General features: G+C 43.5%; 1 protein-coding gene across 10 annotated transcripts in view; it reads left to right on the top strand.

The window, feature by feature from the left end:
• VPS13D (vacuolar protein sorting 13 homolog D) overlaps positions 1–22,422 on the top strand; it is a 272,136-nt gene that overhangs the window by 10,188 nt on the left and 239,526 nt on the right. For all 10 annotated transcript variants that reach the window (XM_061382671.1, XM_061382670.1, XM_061382669.1 and 7 more), the window contains exons 3-15: positions 3,965–4,042; positions 6,395–6,585; positions 6,682–6,762; positions 9,554–9,670; positions 13,127–13,231; positions 14,425–14,595; positions 14,986–15,086; positions 16,177–16,345; positions 18,485–18,586; positions 18,723–18,924; positions 19,963–20,142; positions 21,353–21,483; positions 22,315–22,390. In XM_061382671.1, the coding sequence (XP_061238655.1) occupies positions 3,965–4,042; positions 6,395–6,585; positions 6,682–6,762; positions 9,554–9,670; positions 13,127–13,231; positions 14,425–14,595; positions 14,986–15,086; positions 16,177–16,345; positions 18,485–18,586; positions 18,723–18,924; positions 19,963–20,142; positions 21,353–21,483; positions 22,315–22,390 (1,704 nt within the window). The remainder of the gene's footprint in view (positions 1–3,964; positions 4,043–6,394; positions 6,586–6,681; positions 6,763–9,553; positions 9,671–13,126; positions 13,232–14,424; positions 14,596–14,985; positions 15,087–16,176; positions 16,346–18,484; positions 18,587–18,722; positions 18,925–19,962; positions 20,143–21,352; positions 21,484–22,314; positions 22,391–22,422) is intronic.

The raw sequence follows: 22,422 nt of genomic DNA, 5'->3' as shown, positions 1-22,422 counted from the left end.
GCATCACCAACTCAATGGACATGAGTTTGAGTAAACTCCAGGAGTTGGTGATGGACAGGGAGGCCTGACGTGCTGCAGACCATGGGGTCGCAAAGAGTTGGACACGACTGAGCAACTGAATTGAACTGAGAGATATTTACAGTACTTTGGGAGATGCAAAGGAGACTGAAATAGTTGTCAAGGGTATGAATTTTGTAGTCAGACTGGGTTTGAATCCCAGTTCCTTCACTTAGACCAATAACTTGGGCAAATTACTCAAATTCTTTTTTTCTTCTTCCACTTTTACTGAGAAATAATTGGTACAGAGTCCTGTATAAGGTAAAGGTGTACAGTATAATGATTTGACTTATATACATCATGAAATGATCATCAGTAAGTTTAGTGAACATGGATCATCTCATTTAGATATAAAATTAAAGAAATAAACCTTTTTTCTTGTGATGAGAGCTCCTAGATTCAATTTTGATATACAACATATACATTAACTCTTATTGTGTTATACCTTACATCCCTAGCACTAAATTACTCAAATTCTTAATGCTTCAGTCTCCCTTTCTGCAAATTGGAGAGAATATTCCCTGTCTCATGCAGTTCTAAGGACTGAACCCATTAATGTGGGTCAAAGAGCTAGAACTATTCTTGGCATTCAGTGGGCCCTAAGTCAGTGTTAGTTATCATCACCGTTTGAGCATCAGCATTATGACTGGCTGGTGCATTGGACTTCAAGGATAGACTGCACACATGCTCAAAGCAATAAAAATGCAAAATAGCATAGGAGAAGTTGAAGAACAGAGACAGCCCTTGTATAACATTGCATTTGTTCAGTCATTCAACAAACACTGAGCACCTGCTTTGGGTAAGACTCTGTAGTAGGGAATGACACAAAAAGGGGAGACAATAGAAAATACTTGGAGCTCAGGCATAGGGTCTAACCCTAGTTCCACCACTTTACAGTTGTTTGTAACTGTGAGCAAGTTACATAAAAGCCTCTTCTTCACCAGCAACCCCTGCCCCCTGCCCCCAACTCCCACCTTTTCTTTTGCTGTAACATGAGGCGTGTGGAATTTTAGTTTCCTTACCAGGGATTGGACGTGGGCCCTCAGCAGTGAGAATGCGGAGTCCTAACCACTGGACTGCCAGGGAATTCCCACCTTCTCTCCCTCTTGCCACCAGAGATCGGCCAGGCCTGGTATGAACTCTGGGACTACCGCTGACCAGCTCTGTTATTTGTAAGCAACTGCTTATCCTCTAAGCCTCACTTTTCTTATTTTAAAAGTGAAGAAAGTAATACTTCATTATATTTTTGTGAGGATCAAATTAAGAAAGGCATATGAAGTGCTTGGTACATAGTAGGATCTCAGGGTACTATCATCATCATCATTATTAATATCATCATCCCAGCTCCCTCCTTTATAGTCCCTGTTCTAAGAGAACCGTTAACCTGTCTGGGAGGCAGAAATGAGTGTACAGTAATAGAAGCAGTATGTATTGTGTTGTTACACTAGAGATCCAACTGTAATGCAGTGGGAGGAGGATCATTCATCCTGTCTGGAGGAATCTGAGAAAGCTATTCTGGAGGTAGCTTTTGAATGGGTCTTGCAGGGTTTTGGTAGATGGCCTGGATGGGGTGACCACCTTCCAGCAGAATGAGGCCTGTGGGTAGAGGCAGAAGGTGGACACCTGCAGGGCATGTTCAGATGCTTTGAGGCCAGAAGGTAGCAGCTGCCAGTGCTGAGTCAAGGAGTTTGAACTGTGGGCTGTGGGCATATGTTTAGATTCCCCCCTCCTTTTCTGTTTTATAAGCTCTGAACCTCAGGTTGGCTCTTTAAATGAGGTTGACTTTCCTAGAGCCCAGGGAGGAGGATTGAGTAGTCATTAGGTATTTACTCTAAATTCACCCTAGTTCTGGCTTCCCAGGTGGCCCATTGGTAAAGAATCCACCTGCCAATGCAGGAGACCTGGGTTTGATCCCTGAGTTGGGAAGATCCCCTGGAGTAGGAAATAGCAACTCACTCCAGTATTCTTGCCTGGGAAATTTCATGAACAGTCCTCTGTAGCCTGGCGGGCTACAGTCCCTGGGGTTGCAAAGAGTTGGACACAACTGAGTGCACATGCACTACACACTAGTGACTAGATTTCTTATTAATCTGAGCTGAGAAATTTTGGCATGAGAGAGCCATCCATAAGTAAGTCTGCAGACTTTCTGCCTGGAAATCAATGAACATTATCATCTATAAGGTGCTCACCTATGCTGGGTGCTTTGTGGCCTGGTTCCTTGGAGGGACCTTTCCCAGCAGGGCCAGTTGTGGGTAGGGAAGTAGGAAGCCTTTGATCTGTATTTTGTCTGATTCCCTTGTTTTGGACTCTGTAGGCTGCCTTTTCTCTTCATTTTTGCCTGTGTCTTCTTTCGAGACCACTTCCTTTGCTCTCTTTGCTTCAGCTTCTTTAATTGTTACCATTGCATGGATTGCCTGCAAGTCCAGTTCTCCATGTGGCACAGCAGCCATGGAAACCTGGGGCCGTCTGCCTTTGTGACAGATTTGGGTGTTGAAAAATAGGGCAAGTGAGTCAAATTGCAAATGTTGCTCTTTAAAAGAAGAAAATGTATGGTTTCCTCCCTTTAAGTCAGTTTCAACTGATAAGGGATGTGTTTCACATCTTTTTCCCCTAATGATCATTTTCTCCCCAAATGTGGATATAGGATTGTTTCTGGGCTCTCTGGGGCAATTAACTTTTCCTTTTGGTTCGTCTTAAGGTGTGTGGAACCCTATGTGGACAAGTGTTCCTACAAACATCTGAAAAATAAGTTGGGTCCATTTGCTCAGAATCTGCCTAGATGCTATAGCTTTGAATACTTCTTTAGATGCCAGTAAGGCACATCTTAATCATTCAAAGGGGGAAGTAATCAGGTTTCTTGTATTAGTTTGTCTTTGGAGGAAAAGACTTGCTTTCCTTTCTTCTGAGTTCTCTTGCCAGCTAATGGTTGCTAGTTGTTGTTGTCTGTACTTTCTGTTCTTGAAAATGTATTTCAGACAGATTTATATGACTCAGAAATCAACTTTGTTGCGCAAACAACTTCATAAAATGAGCCTGTGTCCCCAGCTTTTTGGGGGTGGGGACCCTGCCTGCCTTTGTTTATAATCCCAGTGGCCAGCACCGTGCCTTAGGCACAGGGGAGGGTCACTTCTGTAGCTTTGGGAGTGAGTGTCACCCCCATGACTGTCCCTTCAGTCTGCTTTGGAGACATCTAGTACTTTTGGGTTTAAGTGATGGTAAAAGCTGGGGCTGAAAAGGACCTTGAGCAGTGGTCCAGTTCATGTCTTTGCTCATTACTCTGCAAGTGAGGGTGGGAAGGAGAACCTGTGGAGGTTGGCTTTCCAGAAGAGAGAGTGTACTTCCTTCTGATGACCAACTTTACTGAACTCACAGGAGCTCTTAGACATGGTGTGGAATATATCATTTTAGGAGGGCGGGCAGTGGATGAAGAGAGCTTGTTAAAAATGGCAAATTTCTGTTTCAGTTTCAGAGATATCTGGGTGGGGAAACCAGGATCTGTGTTTCATCCCAGGTGATTCAAATGTTAATGGTCCTTGGGTGAATATTAGCCTAAACTTGGGGCCTGTAAACTGGCCACCTGGCCAGATCCCTCTGCGAGCTGAGAATGGCTTTTCCATTTTTAAAGACTTATAAAGAAAAAAAAGAGAGAATGTACAATAGACCCTGTAAGGACTGAAATATTTACTCCCTGGCTCGTTAGAGTCTGATCTCTGCTCTAAACCCTTCGTCTGCTGGCAGGCTTACATGTCAGATTAGACAGGTCAGGACATCAGTACAGATAAAGCACAGTGGTAGGTACAGCCTGGGCCTCCATGGGAAACTCTCCCTTTACTCTTCACTGATTTGCACACAGTAGGCGCCTACTGCATCTATTGGATGAACATGTTATGGTGTTTTTATTTTTTAGGTGCTGTTGAATTAGAAAACTTGCCTTTAAAGAAAGATGCCTTGAAAGAACTGGAATTACCATTCGAGGTCAAAGCTGGTATGTGAAACAAGGGAGAAGGAGACAGTATTACATCGTTTGGGACGTGAAAACTGAGAACCCTTGCGTCTGGCTCTGTTGGACCAGGAAGAGGCAGAATAGGAGTTTCGATCAGTCTTCAAGTGTGGTCCCTAGGCTGCTCATGTCAGGATGCTCTTGGGATGGTTGTAGCCCCCAGACTTACTGAATTAGAGTCTCTGAAGAAGTGTCATTGAACCTGCATCATTTATTTATTTTTTTGAACCTGCACCTTTACTAAGCTCCCCAGGTGATTCTTAAAAGTCTGGGACCTTCTGTCCTAGACATGGGAGATTCTTATTTTCAGAGAATTCATTATACATTTTGGGCTTCCCCAGTGGCTTAATGGTAAAGAACCTGCCTGCAATAGAGGCAAAGGAGGCTCGAGTTCGATCCCTGGGTTGGGAAGATCCCTGGAGGAGGGAATGGCTACCCACTCCAGTATTTTTGCCTGGAGAATCCCATGGACAGAGGAGCCTGGTGGGGTGCAGTCCATGGGGTCACAAAGAGTTGGACATGACTGAAGTGACTGAGTGCAGCACACACATTTTACATATTACTGAGAGACAGTTGATTCTCTTGAATGAAAGGTGGGCTTAGGAACAGTATGCTTGGGTTTCTATTCTGTATCTGCCATTTTTTGGCTGTGTGACTTTGGGCCAGTTCCCTCACAACTCTGTGTGTGCTTCCTCATCTTTAAGATGGGATGATCGTAGTTACATCGTAGGGTTGTTGAGAGGAATACCTGAGTTAATGCATTAAAATTACTCAGTACAGTGCCCAGCACACTCAGTTAATGTTTGCAAGTATTATTGGAGTTTTGCAGTTACTAGATTTGGTAAAGAAACAAGAATTGTCACAGAATAAAAATATTCTGTATTAAGTGACCACGCATAAAATTAGTCCCTCTTTAGACACTGCTTGTCATTGACCAGTAGCCTGTTGATGTCAGTCAGTCTTTCCCTTATTTTGAGGGTACATATATTATAATAAAGTGTACGTACAATGCAAATCAGTTGCTAGGTGAAATAAAATGGAAATTTTGCAAGAGATTTAGGCTTTCTTGAAGTCAACTCAAGTCATGGGTGAACTGCCAGAGTCACAAGCAAAGGCAGTGAATCTGAAAGAAACTCTCAAGAATGATGACATGGTGGATACTGCCAAAGAGTTCTTAATTGAATATCAAAGGATTAAGAGAGGCTTTTAGGGAATATTGATGTTTTCTAATGTTTTGGCAAAAATGACCCTTGTTATGCTTGCTCTGCCAAAATGGAATGTAGCAGAAGTTATATTTTGCTGTCATATAATTGTCCTCCCAATTAATTAAGATTAGAATTGCAACTGTGCACTAATTATTGTTAGAATTCTTTGTTGTGAACATTGGTGTATGGTTTCAGTTTATAATATAAATTTTATTAAATGTAAGAACTGACTTTCATTTTTCTAGATAAAGCCAAAATTATTTTTTCATTATTTGTTGTGACATATATCTTCATTTGTTACTGGATTACACAGCTGATCACTTGGTGTCAATGATACTCTGTTATCTTAAATATAACAGATTGCTCCTGCTTGAATTCTAGATCTTAGGCAGGGATGATCACAATCTGCTAACGTTCTACTTTCCGAGGTAGACTGTTAGTTGGGCTGTGTGGATCTCTGAGAAATCCTTTAGGTCAGACGGTTCACATGCTCTCATGCTTTACTCCTTGGTGGTGATTTGCCTCTTATTAATTGAAGTGAAAGAAGCCTTGTGTTCTGGGAGGCTTGGCTAGAAATGGTAGAACTCGGGAAATATGTATCATGGTTCTCCCAGGCCATTTAGCTCTCCCATCAGTCTGAGATCTCATGAAGAGTCAGAATTCCTTCTCGATAGAATTCCACAGCAACATGACCAATGTTTCAGTCGCCGTGTTTGAAACTGGGTATATTGTAAGTCTGTTAACTCCTAGTAAGTACCTATCAGCCAACTAATTAATAATGAAGAAGAAATGAGTTGTGTGCCCACAGGCTTGTGCAAGTGCCATGGGGAGAAAGAAGCCCCAGGGAAATTTATGGGGTAGTCCCATTGGGGAAGAGGTAATTTCCAGAGCGGAGGTGTTGCATTTGATATGAAAAAGTTACACTGACCTTGTTCCAGCTTCTACTTTTTATGCCTTTGTTCTTACGGCTTTCAGCCTAGTAGCGTTTGTTTCACATGTAGGAAAACTGACTGCTTGTCTTCTTAAAAAGTAAATGGTAAAAACAATAATACTCCTTAAAGGACAGTAGAAGAATACAGATAAATAGAATTATACACTTGTCAGACATTTAACAAGACTTTCCTCTTCCCAGGCTTAATTGGGAAAGTGACCCTTCAGATTCCCTTCTACCGCCCCCATGTGGACCCTTGGGTGATCTCCATCTCCAGCCTTCATTTAATTGGAGCCCCTGAAAAAATACAGGATTTCAATGATGAAAAGGAGAAGCTGTTGGAAAGGGAGCGCAAGAAAGCTCTCCTTCAGGCCCTGGAGGAAAAATGGAAGGCAAGGCAGAAATCCTCTTGGCCTGAGAGCGGTGGTGGTGGTGAGACTCGAAGTCAGCAAAGCCCTGGATTCTAACACCAGCTCTTTCCTTTGTAGAACGAACGCCAGCAGAAAGGGGAGTCTTACTGGTATTCAGTCACTGCGTCAGTAGTTACGAGGATTGTGGAGAACATTGAAGTAAGTCCTAATGGCTTTTATAAAGTATGAGCATGAAAGGGGACCGCTCAGGCTTAAATGTGTTTCATGTCATGGTTGCTGGTTTCTCGTGGGTGTAACTGATCACAGAGTGTCTGCAGAGAATGCTGACTGCTCAGGTGTTCCTTTTCCTAGGTGGTGTTGGAGGGAGAACCTGAAAAGTGAGTCCCACACAGGTTTTTCTTGCTTCAGTTAGTGTGAGTAGGTGTTTTAATATCACTGACATTTCACTTCATTTTCTTTTTGAATATGGGAACGCCACTTGCTGAAGGATATACCTCCTGAGAAGACAAATCCTGTCTGATTGCAGGGCAAATCACTTTTCTTCCTCTGGACAAGGAGAGCTGTTGGATATGGTTTCCAGTTGATTATATAGTGTGTTGTGAACAACTCTCTTACCGCCGCGTCTGGGGCTGTGTGATGAGTTACAGTGCTCGAGCCGCTGGCCATATTTTCTGCTTTAATTATCATTTTGTTTTGTCCTTACAACCGAGAATAGGGTTCACACTAATTTTCAGGAATGTCATAAGAATCAGCCCATACTTACCAGCTCCAGGGTTTTCATGCGGTGCCATGTGACAGGCCACATTGTTTTTTAAGGTGTCCCACTCCCCCCCAGAATACAGTCTGAGGTTGCTGGAGTCATAACTTTGGTAATGTTGGTAAAAAGATAAGTACATTTGAGGTGACTGCTTTGAATTCTTTTTCATGCAGTTATTTATCTCATTGATTTTTTAGATATTGTCATTATTTTAACTTTATTTTTAATAATAACTTTGAGATTTAGTTCACATACCATAAAGTTTACAATTTTAAAGTGTACAAACTAGTGTTTTTTGATATATTTACAAAGTTGAACATTGATCACCACTGTCTAATTCCAGAATATTTTCATTATCCCTCAAAGATGCTCTATACCCAACTAGCAACCACTTCAAATTCCCCTCTCCTCCAGCCCCCTGCAGCCACTAATGTACTTTATGGGTTTGTGTAGTCTGGACATTTCATATCAGTGGAGCTGTACACTACATGGCCTTTTGCATCTGGCTTTTTAGCATAACGCTCCCAAGGTTTATCCATGTTGTAGCATGTATCAGTACTTTATTCCCTTTATGACTGAATAATACATTCCATTGTATGGACTGCCAAAGATGAACAAAGCTGGAGTGAAGTTAAAGTTGTGAAAACAGACTTTATTCAGTGACTCCTGACAGTAGGGGAAAGAGCAGAGCTCCATTCCAACTTGTACAGAGGTGACCAGGTGTTTTAAAGGGAGAATGAGGGTGTGTGTGTGTGTGTTGGTGAGGGTGGGGTGGGCATAGCTCAGGAGGAAAATTACAAAGGGTTGGTCAATGTGGATGTGATTAGGTCAGCTGTATCTGCTAGCTGGACTTCTCTTCTTCCATAGAGATGGGTGACAGGAGCCCCTTTCTTCCTGATGATTGCATTTCAGGGGAGTGGCTCTTAGGTCCTTGAGTTGTAGGAGATACATCACATAGGGACAGCGAAAGGATTCACAGCTGTAAACCCTTTTTGATAAATGCTCTAAGAAAAGGGAGGGGTGGGGGTGTATGCTATTGTCAGATGTTGGCTGACCAGACAGCCGTGAGCTTTTCCACATAGGAACTCAGGAAGGGGATGGACTGTCTGTCCCAGGGACACAGCCTGAGGCTGCTGGAAGCCTTCTTTAAAGTTTCAAGTCTTTTAGTGGAGGTGTTTGAATGGAACGTTCATACCTAGAGTTTTTGCAGTTCTCAGGGTGGACCACATTTTGTTTATCAGTTGATGGGCATTTGGGTTGTCTCCACTTTTTGGCTCTTAGGAATATTGCTGTTGTAAACATTCATGTATCTGGTTTTGTGTGAACATGTTTTCATTTCTCTTGAGTACATACCTAAAAGTGGAGCTGTTGAGTCCTATGGTAACTATATGTTAAATTTTTTGAGGAACAGTTTTATAGTTTCACTGGTAATGTGTGAACATTTCAGTTTTTCCACATCCTGACCAGCACTTGTTATTGTTTGTTTTTTAATAATAGCCATATTAGTGGGCACAAAGTGATACCTCAGTGTGATTTAGATTTGCATTTCCTTAATGGTTAATGTTGTTGAGTATCTTTTCAGGTGCTTATTGGCTTTTTGTTTATCTTTTGGAGAAGCGTCTATTCAAACTCCTTTTCCATTTATAAAAATGAATTCTTTACTGTTGAGTTGTAAGAGTTCTTTATATATCCCGGATTCTCGTCCCTATCAGATACACATGGCTTGCAAGTGTTTTCTCCCATTCTATGAGTGGTCTTTTCACGGTCTGTTATTTTTTAATTCATTGAAGCAGAGTGCTTTTTCAGTAGCCCTACTGTAGAGGCACGGGGAAATAAATAAGGTCAGAGTGGAAATGCCCTGCTCGTATTCCTGTGTCTAGGTTTGAGGGCACAGGGACCAGATGAAGATATCGTAAGAGAGGGATGGCCATTTGTCTAGATACAGTGGTACTACTTTCCTTCAGTGTTTAAGGTGTTTTCTGAAATGATTCCATGGAAGTACCATTAACTCTCTTCTTGAGTTGGGACTAATCAAAAGAAATGTCATTCATGTCCAGTTTGTGTTTCTGACTCTTAGGAACTTAGAGTATTGGGTGTATTTACCCAATATTGGGTTTGTTTGTGTAAAATACCTGCTGTTGGTTTACTTAAGTGGCTCAAGCACAGTTTGACTCCTGCTTATAGTACTCTACCTGCTGCAATTGTCTAAATGTGTTTTTTTCCCTCCTGCAGTTAAAAATTCAAGATGTCCATTTGCGCTTTGAAGACGGTGTTACCAACCCTTCCCATCCTTTTGCATTTGGCATCTGCATTAAGAATGTATCCATGCAAAATGCCATGAATGAGCCTGTGAGTATGAAATACACCTGCAAACCAGGAAGAAAGCACCAGGTCTGGGGCATTTGGGGCTGTGCCTTGAGTCCTTTCATGTTCTGTGAGATCACCATCTTTTTCTCCATGTTCTTTGACAGGTGTGGATGTCTTTTGTGTTAATTTCCTCTGACCTGTCATAATTTCACTCATCCATCAATGTTGGCACATTTTACATGTGAAGAAACTGAGGTGCAGAAAGGATCTCATTATTTATTTTCTTCTGTCCTTACGTGCACTCTCGGGATACACTCACTCTGTTCAGGGTTTTGTCAGCCACCTGGGAATATGTGCTGACGGCATCCACATCTTGAAAGCCATTCTGCACCCCTCTTCCAGTCTTCAGATTCAAGGTTTTTTCCTATGGGACGCCTTTGTGGTATTTTGTTTAGTCACTCAGTTATGTGCGACTCTTGCAACCCCATGGACTGTGTAGCCCACCAGGCTCCTCTGTCCATGGGGTTCTTCAGGCAAGAATACTGGAGTGGTTTGCCATGCCCTGCTCCAGGGGATCTTCCCAACCCAGACATCGAATCTGTGTCTCCTACATTGGCAGGAGGGTTCTTTACCGCTGGTCCATCATGGAAGCCTGTGGTATTTTCGGCTTGTTATAATCAAAATGATCCCATTATATTCCAGCTGCCCATTTTGCTTCCCTGAAACCAACTTTTTTCCTTTTTTTCTCTAACATGTTACTGCATGTTAGAAACAAACACATGAAAACTGACTTTTGGGCCCTTTTTATGCCAGGCACTATTCTTAGTGGTTTACTTGGTCTTCTGCATTGAATTCTCGTTACTCTTCACTACCACTGTTATCCTGTACTACGGCCGAGGACACTGGGGGCCCCACAAAGCCTAAATATCTGCTCTCTCCGGCCCTTTACAGAACAAGTTTGCCTCCCTTGCTTCAGACCACGTGTTCTCACCCATGACACTCGTCTTTAGACGCCTGTGCTCACTTCTTCACTTCTTATTCCTCAGCTTCTGTATCCGCTGGTCACAGCGTCCTGCCAGTTTTCCCTGCAAGGTGTCTCAAACATGGCTCTTCTACTCCCCCTCACTTCGACTGTCTGACTTAGGATCCTGTCAGCTTCTGCCTGAGTCAGTAAGCTCCTGACTTCCCACCCCGCCTCACTTCTGTCCCAGGCTCTTGCTTCGCCCTGTGTCAGGGCTTCTCAGCCTTTCCCACGTCCCAGCATACAGAGGAGGGTGATGGCATTTGTACGGGACACAGGGGCAAGTGGAGGTGGCTGCTTGGGGCTGGAGGTGCCCTGCTCAGAGCAACCAAGTGCAGTGGATCCTCCAACAAGATGGGCTTGAACACTGCAGGTCCACTTGTCCAGACTTCTTTTTAAAAACATAACCACAGTATCACATGATCCTCCAGTGCAGAACCATGAATAGGAGGGCTGAGCAGAAAGTTATATGAGGATTTTTGACTGCCAGGAGGGTTGACACCCGTAACTCCCAAGTTGTTCAAGGGTCACTGTATTCCTGAATTGTAGCTTGATTCTGCAGACTTGCTTCTTATCTTGACAAACAAGATCTTGACTCCATTTGGGGTAGAGGGGAGCTCCACCTTGCACTGTTGCCAGAATTCCCTTTCTAAAACACACAGCTGGTCCTGGCACATGCCTACAGCAAAGCCCTCAGTGGTTTCGTGTCCCTTCACGTGTGACATCCAAACTCCTTGGTGTGACAGACTTCTTACTGTATTGGTTTCCTAGAGCCAGATAACAAATTAACCAGAAACTAGATGGTTTCTTCAGTGCTGGAGACCAGAGTCCAAGGTCAAGGTGTTGGCAGAGTTGGTTCCTCCTAGAGACTCTGAGAAGGCAGTGGCACCCCACTCCAGTACTCTTGCCAGGAAAATCCCATGGACGGAGGAGCCTGGTAGGCTGCAGATCATGGGGTCGCTAAGAGTCGGGCACGACTGAGTGACTTCACTTTCACTTTTCACTTTCATGCATTGGAGAAGGAAATGGCAACCCACTCCAGTATTCTTGCCTGGAGAATCCCAGGGACAGGGGAGCCTGGTGGGCTGCCGTCTATGGGGTCACACAGAGTCGGACACGATTAAAGCGACTTAGCAGCAGAGACTCTGAGGGAGAAACCGTCCCCTGCGTCTCTCCTTGCTTCCTGTGGTTGCCTTGGCTTGTGGGTACATCACTCCAGTCTCTGCCTCTGTCTTCACATGGCCTTCTCCTCGTGTGTCTGTTTCCTCTTTTAAGGACACCAGTGATTAGATTAGGGCCCACCCCAATCCCCTATGACCTTTTTTTTTTTTTCCCCACAAAGAATTCGACAGTTTTAATCATATAAAATAAAATACAATGAAAAAACATATTGCTCAGGGTCTACCCCAATCTAGATGACCTTATTTTTTTTCACAAAAAGTTCAGTTTTAATCATATAAAATACAATAAAAGCCATATTGATCTTCTTTCTCTAGTTGTTTTAGGTGTGAGGTTAGGTTGTTTATTTGAGATTTTTCTTGTTTCTTGAGGTAAGATTGTATTGCTGTAAACTTCCCTCTTAGAACTGCTTTTGCTTCATCCTGTAGGTTTTGGATTGTTGTGCTTGTATTTTCTCTGGGTATTTTTTGTTTTCCTCTCTGACTAGTGTGACCTTATTTTAATCTGATTATATCTGCAATGACCCTATTTCCGGGTAAGTTCCCCCACTCACAGGTTCTGGGACAACATGAATTTTGTGGGGTGCAGGGGGAGCTTTTCAACCTAGTACACCTAGTAACACTCCAACCTACTTTTCTCAATACTCAAGTAACTCTCCACTCCTTGTGTGTGTCGGTACACGTGTCCAGTACTGCCCCAGCCCTGAACATGGCGCTTCTGTACACGTTTCCCAATACCGGCCCCACCCCTGAACACAGCACTGGCCCACCCCTGAACAAAGTGCTTCTGGACAACGTGTCCCAGTACCGGCCCAGTACCGGCCCCACCCCTGAACACAGCGCTTTCTACACGTGTCCCAGTACTGCCCCACCCCTGAACACAGCACTTCAGTTACACAGATGTAGTCTCTGTCCTTTGAAGCAATGGGGCCTATTGTGTCATTGGCCCCATTCCTTGCAATGTGTCCCACACCTTCCCTTCTACCCTCTGTCTGAAACATATATATATATATATATAGCTTTTGATACTTATCTGCCCAGTGGTATGTTTTAGTTGTTTGCTTGTAGCATCTTATATATTCTTTCTCTGCTTTCCTCTGTTTAATTACATTTGTTCACATGTTTGTGTTTCCATTTAGCTAGATTCTGAACTCTGTAAGAGCAGAACCATGTTTTCATTGTTTTGTAACCTCAGCACCTTGCAAAGTGCCCTATGCGTGATTCGTCACTAATGGCCTGTTGAATGAATGAATAGATTCGTGAATAAAGAATCATGCTTTCTTCCCTGTCTTCCCTCAGGTACAGAAATTAATGCGGAAAAAGCAATTAGATGTGGCAGAGTTTAGCATCTATTGGGATGTCGATTGCACTTTATTGGGGGATTTGCCTCAGGTGGAGTTACAGGTATGATTCTTGCAGGGCTGTCTTATAACAGAGCACAGCAATAAAGTGTGTAGGATCATGGCCATGTAGGGTTTTGTTCTCTGTGTCTCTTTTCCTGTTCCCACCTGCTTTCCCTCCTTGGCATCCGTTCTTCAGTATGTATGAGTATGTTTTATTGAGGTACTTGCTATGTCTGTAACTCTAAAAAATATATAGGGATTTTTGTATGTTTTACATTTATAATGTATTATAGATTTGTTTTCTTTTTTTCCTTTAAAGCTCCGTTTTTAAGATTCATCAGTGTTGCTGCTTATACTTCTGGTTCATTGCTTCTGTTGGATGGTATTCAGCTGCATGCACTTAACGTATTATTGTTCTCTGGTCTCTTGGCCACCATTGTACACCCAGGTTTTCAATGAATGAAGCACCACATCTGACTCTTAAGAAGAGATTTCTTACTATGTTTTATGTTGAAATTTCACCTTTGATGGCATTCCTTTAAGAATACTTAGAATGTCATTGTAAATCATTGGATGTAAAATATTACCATTTGTGAAGGATATTTAGAAAAATCTCAGTTTAATCTTTTTGTAAAGAAATTGTAGGTGGTTTTAAGTGAAATGGAGAGCAAGTTCTCATATTTTCCTCAACCATGATTATCCTTACATGCTGTTGTACAGAATGGTTTTTGTTTTGCCAATTTGATTAAATAAATCCTGTGCATTCATACAGTAGAAGAGTATGCAGCTATAAAAAATAAAGGGCAGAGATCTTTGTAATGAATACATAATAGTCTCTAAGACACAGTATTAAGTTTCAAGAACTAAGGTAAAAAAGCATGTGTACCTTCTGTGTAAGACTGGTTTTAAAAACCGGAAAGTTATGCATTTGCCTGAGTCTGTACAGAATGCTTCCGGTGGAATATGTAAGAAACTGGTGTCATTGGTTGCATCAGAATAGGGTAACTGGGTGACTGAAAGAAGGAGTAGGAAGGAGAGATTTCACTTTTTTTACCTTTAAAATTTTAAACTGTGTGAATGTATTACCTGTAAGAAATACAAATACAAATTTAAAAATGCTGGAGAGCTTTAGATTCCCAGTTTTCTCCTGCCTTTGGATTCTGATGTCATATGCTGTAGATTAGACAACATTGCACCAGGTGACTCGATCTGGGAAACATCTGCTGTAATGACAGCCATTCTTGTGACACTCAGGAGGCCATGGACAGGAGCATGGAGAGTCGTGACCATCACTACATCTTGGAGCCCGTGTGTGCATCTGCTCTTCTGAAGAGAAACTGCTCCAAAGAGCCTCTGCGCTCTCGGCACACTCCCCGAATCGAATGTGATATTCACCTGGAGACCATTCCCTTGAAACTCTCTCAGGTACCCTCCTCCTTCCTGTCACTTCTGCTGGTAACTGGGGTGTTGATGAAGGGTCCCCTCGTGGGAAAGGAAGTGCGCATGAGACCAAGCTATGGTGGATGCAGAACCCACTGTCTTTGTATACATGGGTTGGATGTGTCTCAGGTTAGTTTGATTTGATGTTTTTAAGTGCTGAACGAAGAACATAAGAGAGACAGTGAATCTGTGTACTTAGCTGATAGTGTTCAGAGAGACATTCTGGATAGTGTTGGAGTTTGGTCTTGCAGTTGGCACTGGATTTCAACTCACTGGGTTGACTAGTATGACTTGTCCCTGTGATGTGTAATGTCTTTACTGAGCAAAAGAAATTAACCGGTTCTAACCTTGTACTGCTTAACTTCTAATAAAAAGCTGCAGTACCGGCAAATCATGGAATTCCTCAAGGAGCTGGAGCGAAAGGAGAGGCAGGTGAAGTTCCGAAAATGGAAACCCAAAGTGGCCGTGTCTGAGAAGTAAGGCTTGTCAATTAAGTGTTGTGTGTGGAATGCATTTTCTAGAATGTTCTTTTTTGTATATAGATCAGAAATGTGCCTCACTGTCTTTTTCACATGGTTGAAGATAAAAGTATAGTCGATTTCTCTGGTTTTTAAAATGCCATTTCTGTTATCAAACTATCGTGTATCTCGGGTTTACTCTTCAGTCAAGCATAAGGGAATTTAGAAGGTCCTCTCAGTCTCAGGTGTGTTTCCTTGGTGGTTCAGTGGTAAAGAATCTGCCAGCCAGTGCAGGAGACACAGGAGACTTGGGTTCGATCCCTGGTCCAGGAGAAGGAAATGGCAACCCTGTCTAGTATTTTTGCATGGAGAACTTGATGGACAGAGGAGCCTGGTGGGTTACAGTCCATGGGGTCGCAAAGAGTGAGATACAACTTAGCAACTGAACAACAGCAACAACAACTCAGTCTCATGTAGCAAGGAGACTAGCCTTGCTCTGGTGGGATCTGACTGTCTGGTAAATATTTTGTAGCACTCTTGAACCAACTCCCTTATATCTTTTCTCCTAACCAGTTTGGTCAGCATTTATGTAATACACTTGATGACATGTATAACGTAAATGTCCAAAGCATCACAGAGTCAGACATGACGGAAGTGACTTACCAAGCACATAGGATGAATAAATGTTTTCATGTAGATGTGCTCAACTTGACCAGTCAATATAGTAAACCTTTTTTAAAGACCTATGTATTTCCAGTCTTTCCTGAAGTCTTCCATTTAAAATCTTTAACAGTCAAATCCTTGCTGATTATCTTACAGTGGTGTTTACTGTAAAGCCATCACTTGATTATCTGTCAGTGGGAGAGGCTGATGTCATGGGTCATTCAGACCAATTGAGTAATGTATTATTATCAGTGTATCTATCGAGGATGCAGTGGATTAGCTTTTCCCACAGGTTGAAGTTAGCCTAATATTATTTGAATTTGAGGCATAAAGTGATGGCCGACAAGAGATGTCCAGAATAGGAGTAGTGTGCTGTGGATCGCCCTGGGTCGATAGCATTTTCATCTTTTGCTGTAAGTAACTAGATGGCTATGAAATGTTTCAGCTGCCGAGAGTGGTGGTATTTCGCTTTGAATGCCAACTTGCATGAGATCCGGGAGCAGAGAAAGCGCTGCACATGGGGCTTCCTGTTGGGCCGGGCCCGTGATGCCGTGTCTTATACTGACAAGTACTTCACCACGTTGAGAGGAGGCTTGCTATCTGCAGACGACAAGGTAAGGGGCGTTGTCTCGTGTTTCTCGTCTCCACTCAGAGGTTAAGAATGTCTCTTCAAGACTGAAAAAAATGGAATCTGTGAAGAAATAAAAGTCTTTGTTCGGGATCATAGTTTTTTAGGATAAAATTGGCCTTACTAGGGTGAGAGCTTCTTGGAAGGCCAGGTTTTGCCTCTCTGCAGGAAGCTTTCTCCACCTTCTGTTGCTAGAGGGGAGCTGGCCCATGGGCTGGGAGGAAGGAAAAGGGGCCGTGGTCCCACCAAGTCCCCTGGCTCTCTGTGCAGGGCCCAGAGAGACTTTGCATCTAGTCACTTGTGTCGAACACCTGATCCTAACTCTTTTCCTCACATTTTCCCTAATCCCGACTGACTTGATGGACCCTGGAGTTTTGGGGGTAGAGCCTAGGCCGAGGGTGTGCAGTGAGGGGAAGGCCAGCTCCAGTTTCAGTTACCTGCAGGACCAGAGACCTTTGGAGCTGGCAGTCCTAGGGTCCTGGCCTGGAGCTTCCTCTAGTTCCAGTCTGTCTCCTCGGGGAGGGCAGTGGAGAGTGTTTTCCTCCTTGATTTGTTTCGGTTTTGTGAGCGTCAGTTTTTGTAATAGCAATTTAGACTAATTTCGGCCTGGGGATTGTCTCATTTTACTCTCTCTAGTAAACACTTCTAAGCGTCCCTTTAGCACCTGTCTTAGCTTGGGCTGCTATAACAACATTCCACAGGCTGGGGCGCTTTACACGGTGGATGTTTACTTCTCACAGTTCTGGAGGCTGAAATTCCATGATCCAGGTGCCGGCAGATTCGGTTCTTGGGGAAGACCATCTTCCTGGTTTATGGGCAGCCGCCTTCTCCCTGTCTGCTCACGTGGCCTTTCCTGGGCAGAGAGAGAGCTGTTTGTCTTCCACTTCCTACAGGGGAACTAGTCCCATAATGATGGTCCTGTCCTCATCACCTCATCTAAACCTGTTCACCTCCCATGGGCTCCATCTTCAGATCCTGTCACGTTGAGGGTCAAGGTCTCAGCATGCACATATCGGGGGGACACATTCAGCCCGTGAGAGCACCCCATTGTGAACCAGTGGCAGTGCTGCATCCTTGGGTGTTCTCACCTGTCTTGCTGGCACCCTGAGGTATGACCACTCTGCTAGTGCTTCTTTCATGAGTGTAGGCATGGTTACTGACATAGAAGCCTTAATAAAAGGATGGAATAAACCAGACCTTTTGTTTTGGATAGTTTTCTTAAAGGCATAGGGAAAGATACGGAGCAAGGGAAAAATCTAAATTACAGCTGAGGTGAGCAAGTAAACATGTATAATCTCCTTTTCCTTAATGGCAGAGTGTAAGGCTTCCCTGGTGGCTCAGATGGTAAAGAATCCACGTGCAGTACAGAAGACCCAGGTTCCATCCCTAGGTTGGGACGATCCCCTGGAGAAGGGAATGACAACCCTCTCCAGTCAGTATTCTTGCCAGGAGAATCCCATATACAGAGGGGCCTGGTGGGGCTATAGTCCATAGGGACGCAGAGTCCGACACCACTGAGCGACTAACAGCTTTCAAGAAGCAGCTTAAGAGAGCTGACTCCGCTTTCTTCCACATCTTTGTATGTCGCTGGCCACTGTTGTTCTTTCCTAACTAGCATGAAACGAATGAAAATGACCATTTCCTTGCTAATGTCCCACATGAAACATAAAGAAGCTGGAGGCCTGCACACTTACTCTGTAAACTAGGTCCTCAGTTTCCTCCTCTGACTCGGGAAGATTAACAACCAGCCACCGACTTGAATCAGTTGAGGTAATGCATGTGAAAGCATTTTGTAAACTGCCTTTGCTGAGCAAAGATGGGCTAGTCCAGCAACACCTGTCCTGCAACACTTGTCCTTCATGTACCTGTTAACAACTCAATACCACTCTGCTCTCTCTGCACTTCCTGTTAGTCTCAGGGTACAGGTAGGATCTACCGGGGTTATACGGAAAAGCTGTTTGAACCAGAAGCTTAGCAGTTATGGAACTCACTGTTTATCTTCATGGTTTCTGGGTCTTGGAAACATTGGGGGCCAGGTGGGTTCCTTTAGTACTGGACGGGTTCGTGATGATGTCCACTTTCTCTACAGCCCTGACACCTGTTTTGTCTGTCTTCACCCGAACAGGAGGAAATGTATCGGATTGAAGAGGAGCAGAGCTTTGAGGAACTGAAGATTTTGCGTGAACTGGTGCATGAACGGTTTCACAAGCAGGAAGAACTGGCAGAGGTAGGAGATCCTCCGAGAGAACCTGTGTTCACACCCAGCATGCTGAGTGCTTCTGGGGGCACAGAGAATGAGGAGTGGCACCTCATGCCCTGTCTCTGTCTTTGGTCCTCACGTGTGCTCATTTTGATTGACACAGAGCCTACGGGAGCCTCAGCTGGATCCTCTGGGAGACTCTCCTGGAGAGCCAGGCCCCGGGGGAGGCAGCGGGATGCTGCAGTACCTTCAGTCCTGGTTTCCCGGCTGGGGTGGCTGGTACGGGCAGCAGAGCCCTGAAGGGAAGCCAGTGGAGGGCCTGATGGCAGAGCCGCAGGAGCAGTGGACTCCCGAGGAGATCCTGGGTAAGGCGGCAGCTGGCTTTCATGTGCCCTTCTTGATTACAGTGAAGGGAGACACTTGGTTCACGGTTCACCTATTATTTGTGAAACTGGCCCATGGTATATTTCAAATTAGAAAAAAAAAAAAAGGTAGACATTTGTAACAGTTTGTCTCATGTTTATAGAGGCAGAGAGAGGTTTTTTAAAAAAATAATTTTCTTTATTTATATTTGGCTGTGCTGAACCTTTGTTGCTGTGTGGGCTGTTCTCTAGTTTCAGCTCGTGGGCTTCAGTAGTTGTGGCATGTGGGCTCGGTAGTTCCGGTTCCTGGGCTCTAGAGCACAGGCTTAATACTTGTGGCCCATGGGCTTAGTTGCTCTGCAGCATGTGGGATCTTCCTGGACCAGGGATCAAACCTGTGTCTCTTGCATTGGCAGGCAGATTCTTTACCACTGGACCTCCAGCGAAGCCTGAGAGTAGGTTTTAAGAGATATTTCATTTACAACTCCATTACTGAATTTGAATATTTACATGGTTTCAAACAGATCTGAGTGGCAGTGACTGTAAGAGAATTAAGTCTGAGCCAGTTCAAAAGTTTGAAACCCTGAGGACTTGAATACCAGTCCAGAATCACCCTTTAGACTCAGGCTGTCCTGTGTGGTAGCCACAGTCACAAATGGCTATTTAAATTTATTCAGATAAAATCAAAAATTCACTTCCTCAGTTGACTAGCCACATGAGCCACAGTGCTCAGAGCCTCCTGTGGTTAGTGGCCACCATGTGGACAGTGCGGTGTATAGAGCATTGCACTGTGTTGGGCAGTGCTGCCTTATACTGTGGTTTATCATGAATTTGACATTGCCCTTCGTTTGACAGTAAGTTGATCAGAGCCCTTGTAAAGGCAGTTAGAGTCATTTCATGTTGGTGAATAAAAGTCACCCATGACTTTGGAGTTCTTTCCTAAAGGGCAGATAATAGTTATATCATATCATTGAGACTGCCATCAGTGCTTTTTAAACTTTCCCACGTGTTTTCTTAAAGCCTCTTCTTCCTCATGTTCAGGCTCCGAGGAGTTTTTTGACCCTACTGCGGACGCCTCTTGTATGAACACATACACAAAGCGAGACCATGTCTTTGCGAAACTGAACTTGCAGCTGCAGCGAGGGACTGTGACTCTGCTGCACCAGGAGCAGGGGGCTCCCCAGATGAACCAGAGTGCTTTCATGCAGCTTGAGTTTTCAGGTGCTGCCCCCAAAATGCTTCCTGATGCTCTCTATCTCCCCAGACACCAGTGTCCACTTGAGTCTTGGTATTTGTGGTAGTTCTGTTGTAGAAAGTTGCCATGAGTACTGAGTCATGGCCCCTAGTGGAAACACAAGGTTAGGTGTCTGTAAGCATTTGGTGATCACATTCATCAGTAGATAAATACATTGTTCTCTGTGTCTGTGTGTTTAATGACACCTTATTTAATACATGTTGTTAATTCATTAATGGATCTCATGGCCAGCGACACTGAAACTGTAACTGATGTCTGAGTGAAGGTTATCTACTACATGTGTTTCCTCTGTAAAACACAGTGCTCCTGCACTGTGCTTGGGGGCCCTTTTAAACAGCGAAATCCCCAAAAAACAGCACAAAAATGCCAAAAGCTGGCACTAATTAGATCATGATAAGGGCACTGCTGTGAGCTGAAACAAGAAGGCAGATTGTTGCCTTGTTCAACTTCAACTAGAAATACGCACTTCAGGTGACTTGAATGCTCTGCACATGTCTGCAGAGCACTGTGAATGTGTTATTTTTGGGGTTACAGTAAATTTTAGTGAGTAGGTGAATTTGCAAATATGGAATCTGCAAATAATGAAAAATTTTTGACTTCTTTTTGTGAATTTGAATTGAAGGTATATAAATAAATGCCCAGATGTTAGTTATGTCTTCTCACAAATAGATTTATTGTAGTTCATAAAACAGCCACTTATCTGAGGTCTGGCGGTAGTTTAAAGGCAAGTGACCAAAAAAAAAAAGCCAGTTTTTGACTGGCTTTGACTTTGTAATCTTGAGAGCTGAGAAGTCATAAACTTAGTGTGAACTAGCAGATTGCTTGAACTGAATTGTGAAGTGCTCTGTTTAAAATTCATTGTGTTAGAAAGCTTCTGATATTCCTCACAAATTTACATCAGTGGACAGGAAAGCCTGACATGCTGCAGTCCATGGGGTTGCAAAGAGTCAGACATGACTGAGCGACTGAACTGAACAGAAGTAGACATATAGATATGTAGATAGGGTTATTTTGTTCCAGTTCGAAGGAGAAATAGTTCATGATATCTGATAGTTCACTCTAAAATCTAATATTTTTATATTAGATTTTATAATATTTTTATAAAGTATCTAATACTTTGAAAATACTTAAGGCTATGGTGGCATAGTATCAGCTCTTAACATTTATCTTCTGTAGGTGTAAAACTTCTAGCAGAATCCCTTCCTCGAAGAAACTCCTCCTTGCTCTTAGTCCGGTTGGGTGGACTCTTTCTTCGAGACCTGGCTACGGAAGGAACCATGTTTCCTCTTCTGGTCTTCCCTAATCCAGTACGTATAGCTGTATGATTCGTTCAGGGTGTTGGTGAATTGCCATCAGTTTTAGGCAAGCAATTAGTAATATTAACTTGATTTGTTCCGATATTTGATCATTTTGAGAGAGACACGATGATCAGACTATAACTAGAGTTAGATAAGTTTTTTGATTTTGTTACCATGTGTTGGTGGGATTTATGGCAGTGGCTTCCCCCCACCTGGTGTTGTAGCCACCTTAGAATAGTTGCCTGGATTTGGAAGAAAATGCTATCAGCACGACTATTTCCTGCATTTCAGGTTCAGTGTTTGAATTTCCTCTGTATCTTGACAGTGATTTTCATGCATTCTGATCCTTAGTCACTGATAGGACTTCTCATCTCTCTAGAGTTACAGAAGAACCACTTCAAGTTTTCTCTATATGTGTACTTTTTTATATATAATATTCTTCTTAGACGAGAAGATCTTTGATCTTACTGAGTTGGCAAGGATATGATCAGAAGAGTTGAATCTTTAGCTCCTTATTATGCTTCCCATAACTTTTTGGCTTAGGGGGTTGGTGATAGGGTGGGAGGGCAGAATCAAAGTGTGAAAAGCTGTGCACGTCCAGTCCTCGTTGAGCAGTAGTTCATGTAGTGCCGAGTGCAGAGCAGCAGCTGCCTGTACAGGCTGGGGAAGGCACAGACTGGAGGGCTCGGCCTCCAGGTCTGCATCCCCTGATGTCACGTGAGTTTTGATTCGACTGTGCTAAGTGAGAGTGACGCCAAAGGGTAAGATGAGAGAGAATGTGTGCACGGTGAATTGGCCCCTATCACCCTGACCTTTATGTGTTTTGTGTGTGTTCATCAGCAAAAGGAAGTTGGCAGAGTCTCCCAGTCTTTTGGACTCCAAACAACGTCTGCAGACAGAAGCCATCATTATCCTGGTAAACTGTCATGTGTTCTTAAATTCAACCTT

This window comes from Bos javanicus, chromosome 16 (assembly GCF_032452875.1).
Source record: "Bos javanicus breed banteng chromosome 16, ARS-OSU_banteng_1.0, whole genome shotgun sequence".
NCBI classification, from domain to species: Eukaryota; Metazoa; Chordata; class Mammalia; order Artiodactyla; family Bovidae; genus Bos; species Bos javanicus.
The sequence above is the reverse complement of the archived record's forward strand: the minus strand, read 5'-3'. Positions and strand labels throughout refer to the sequence as shown.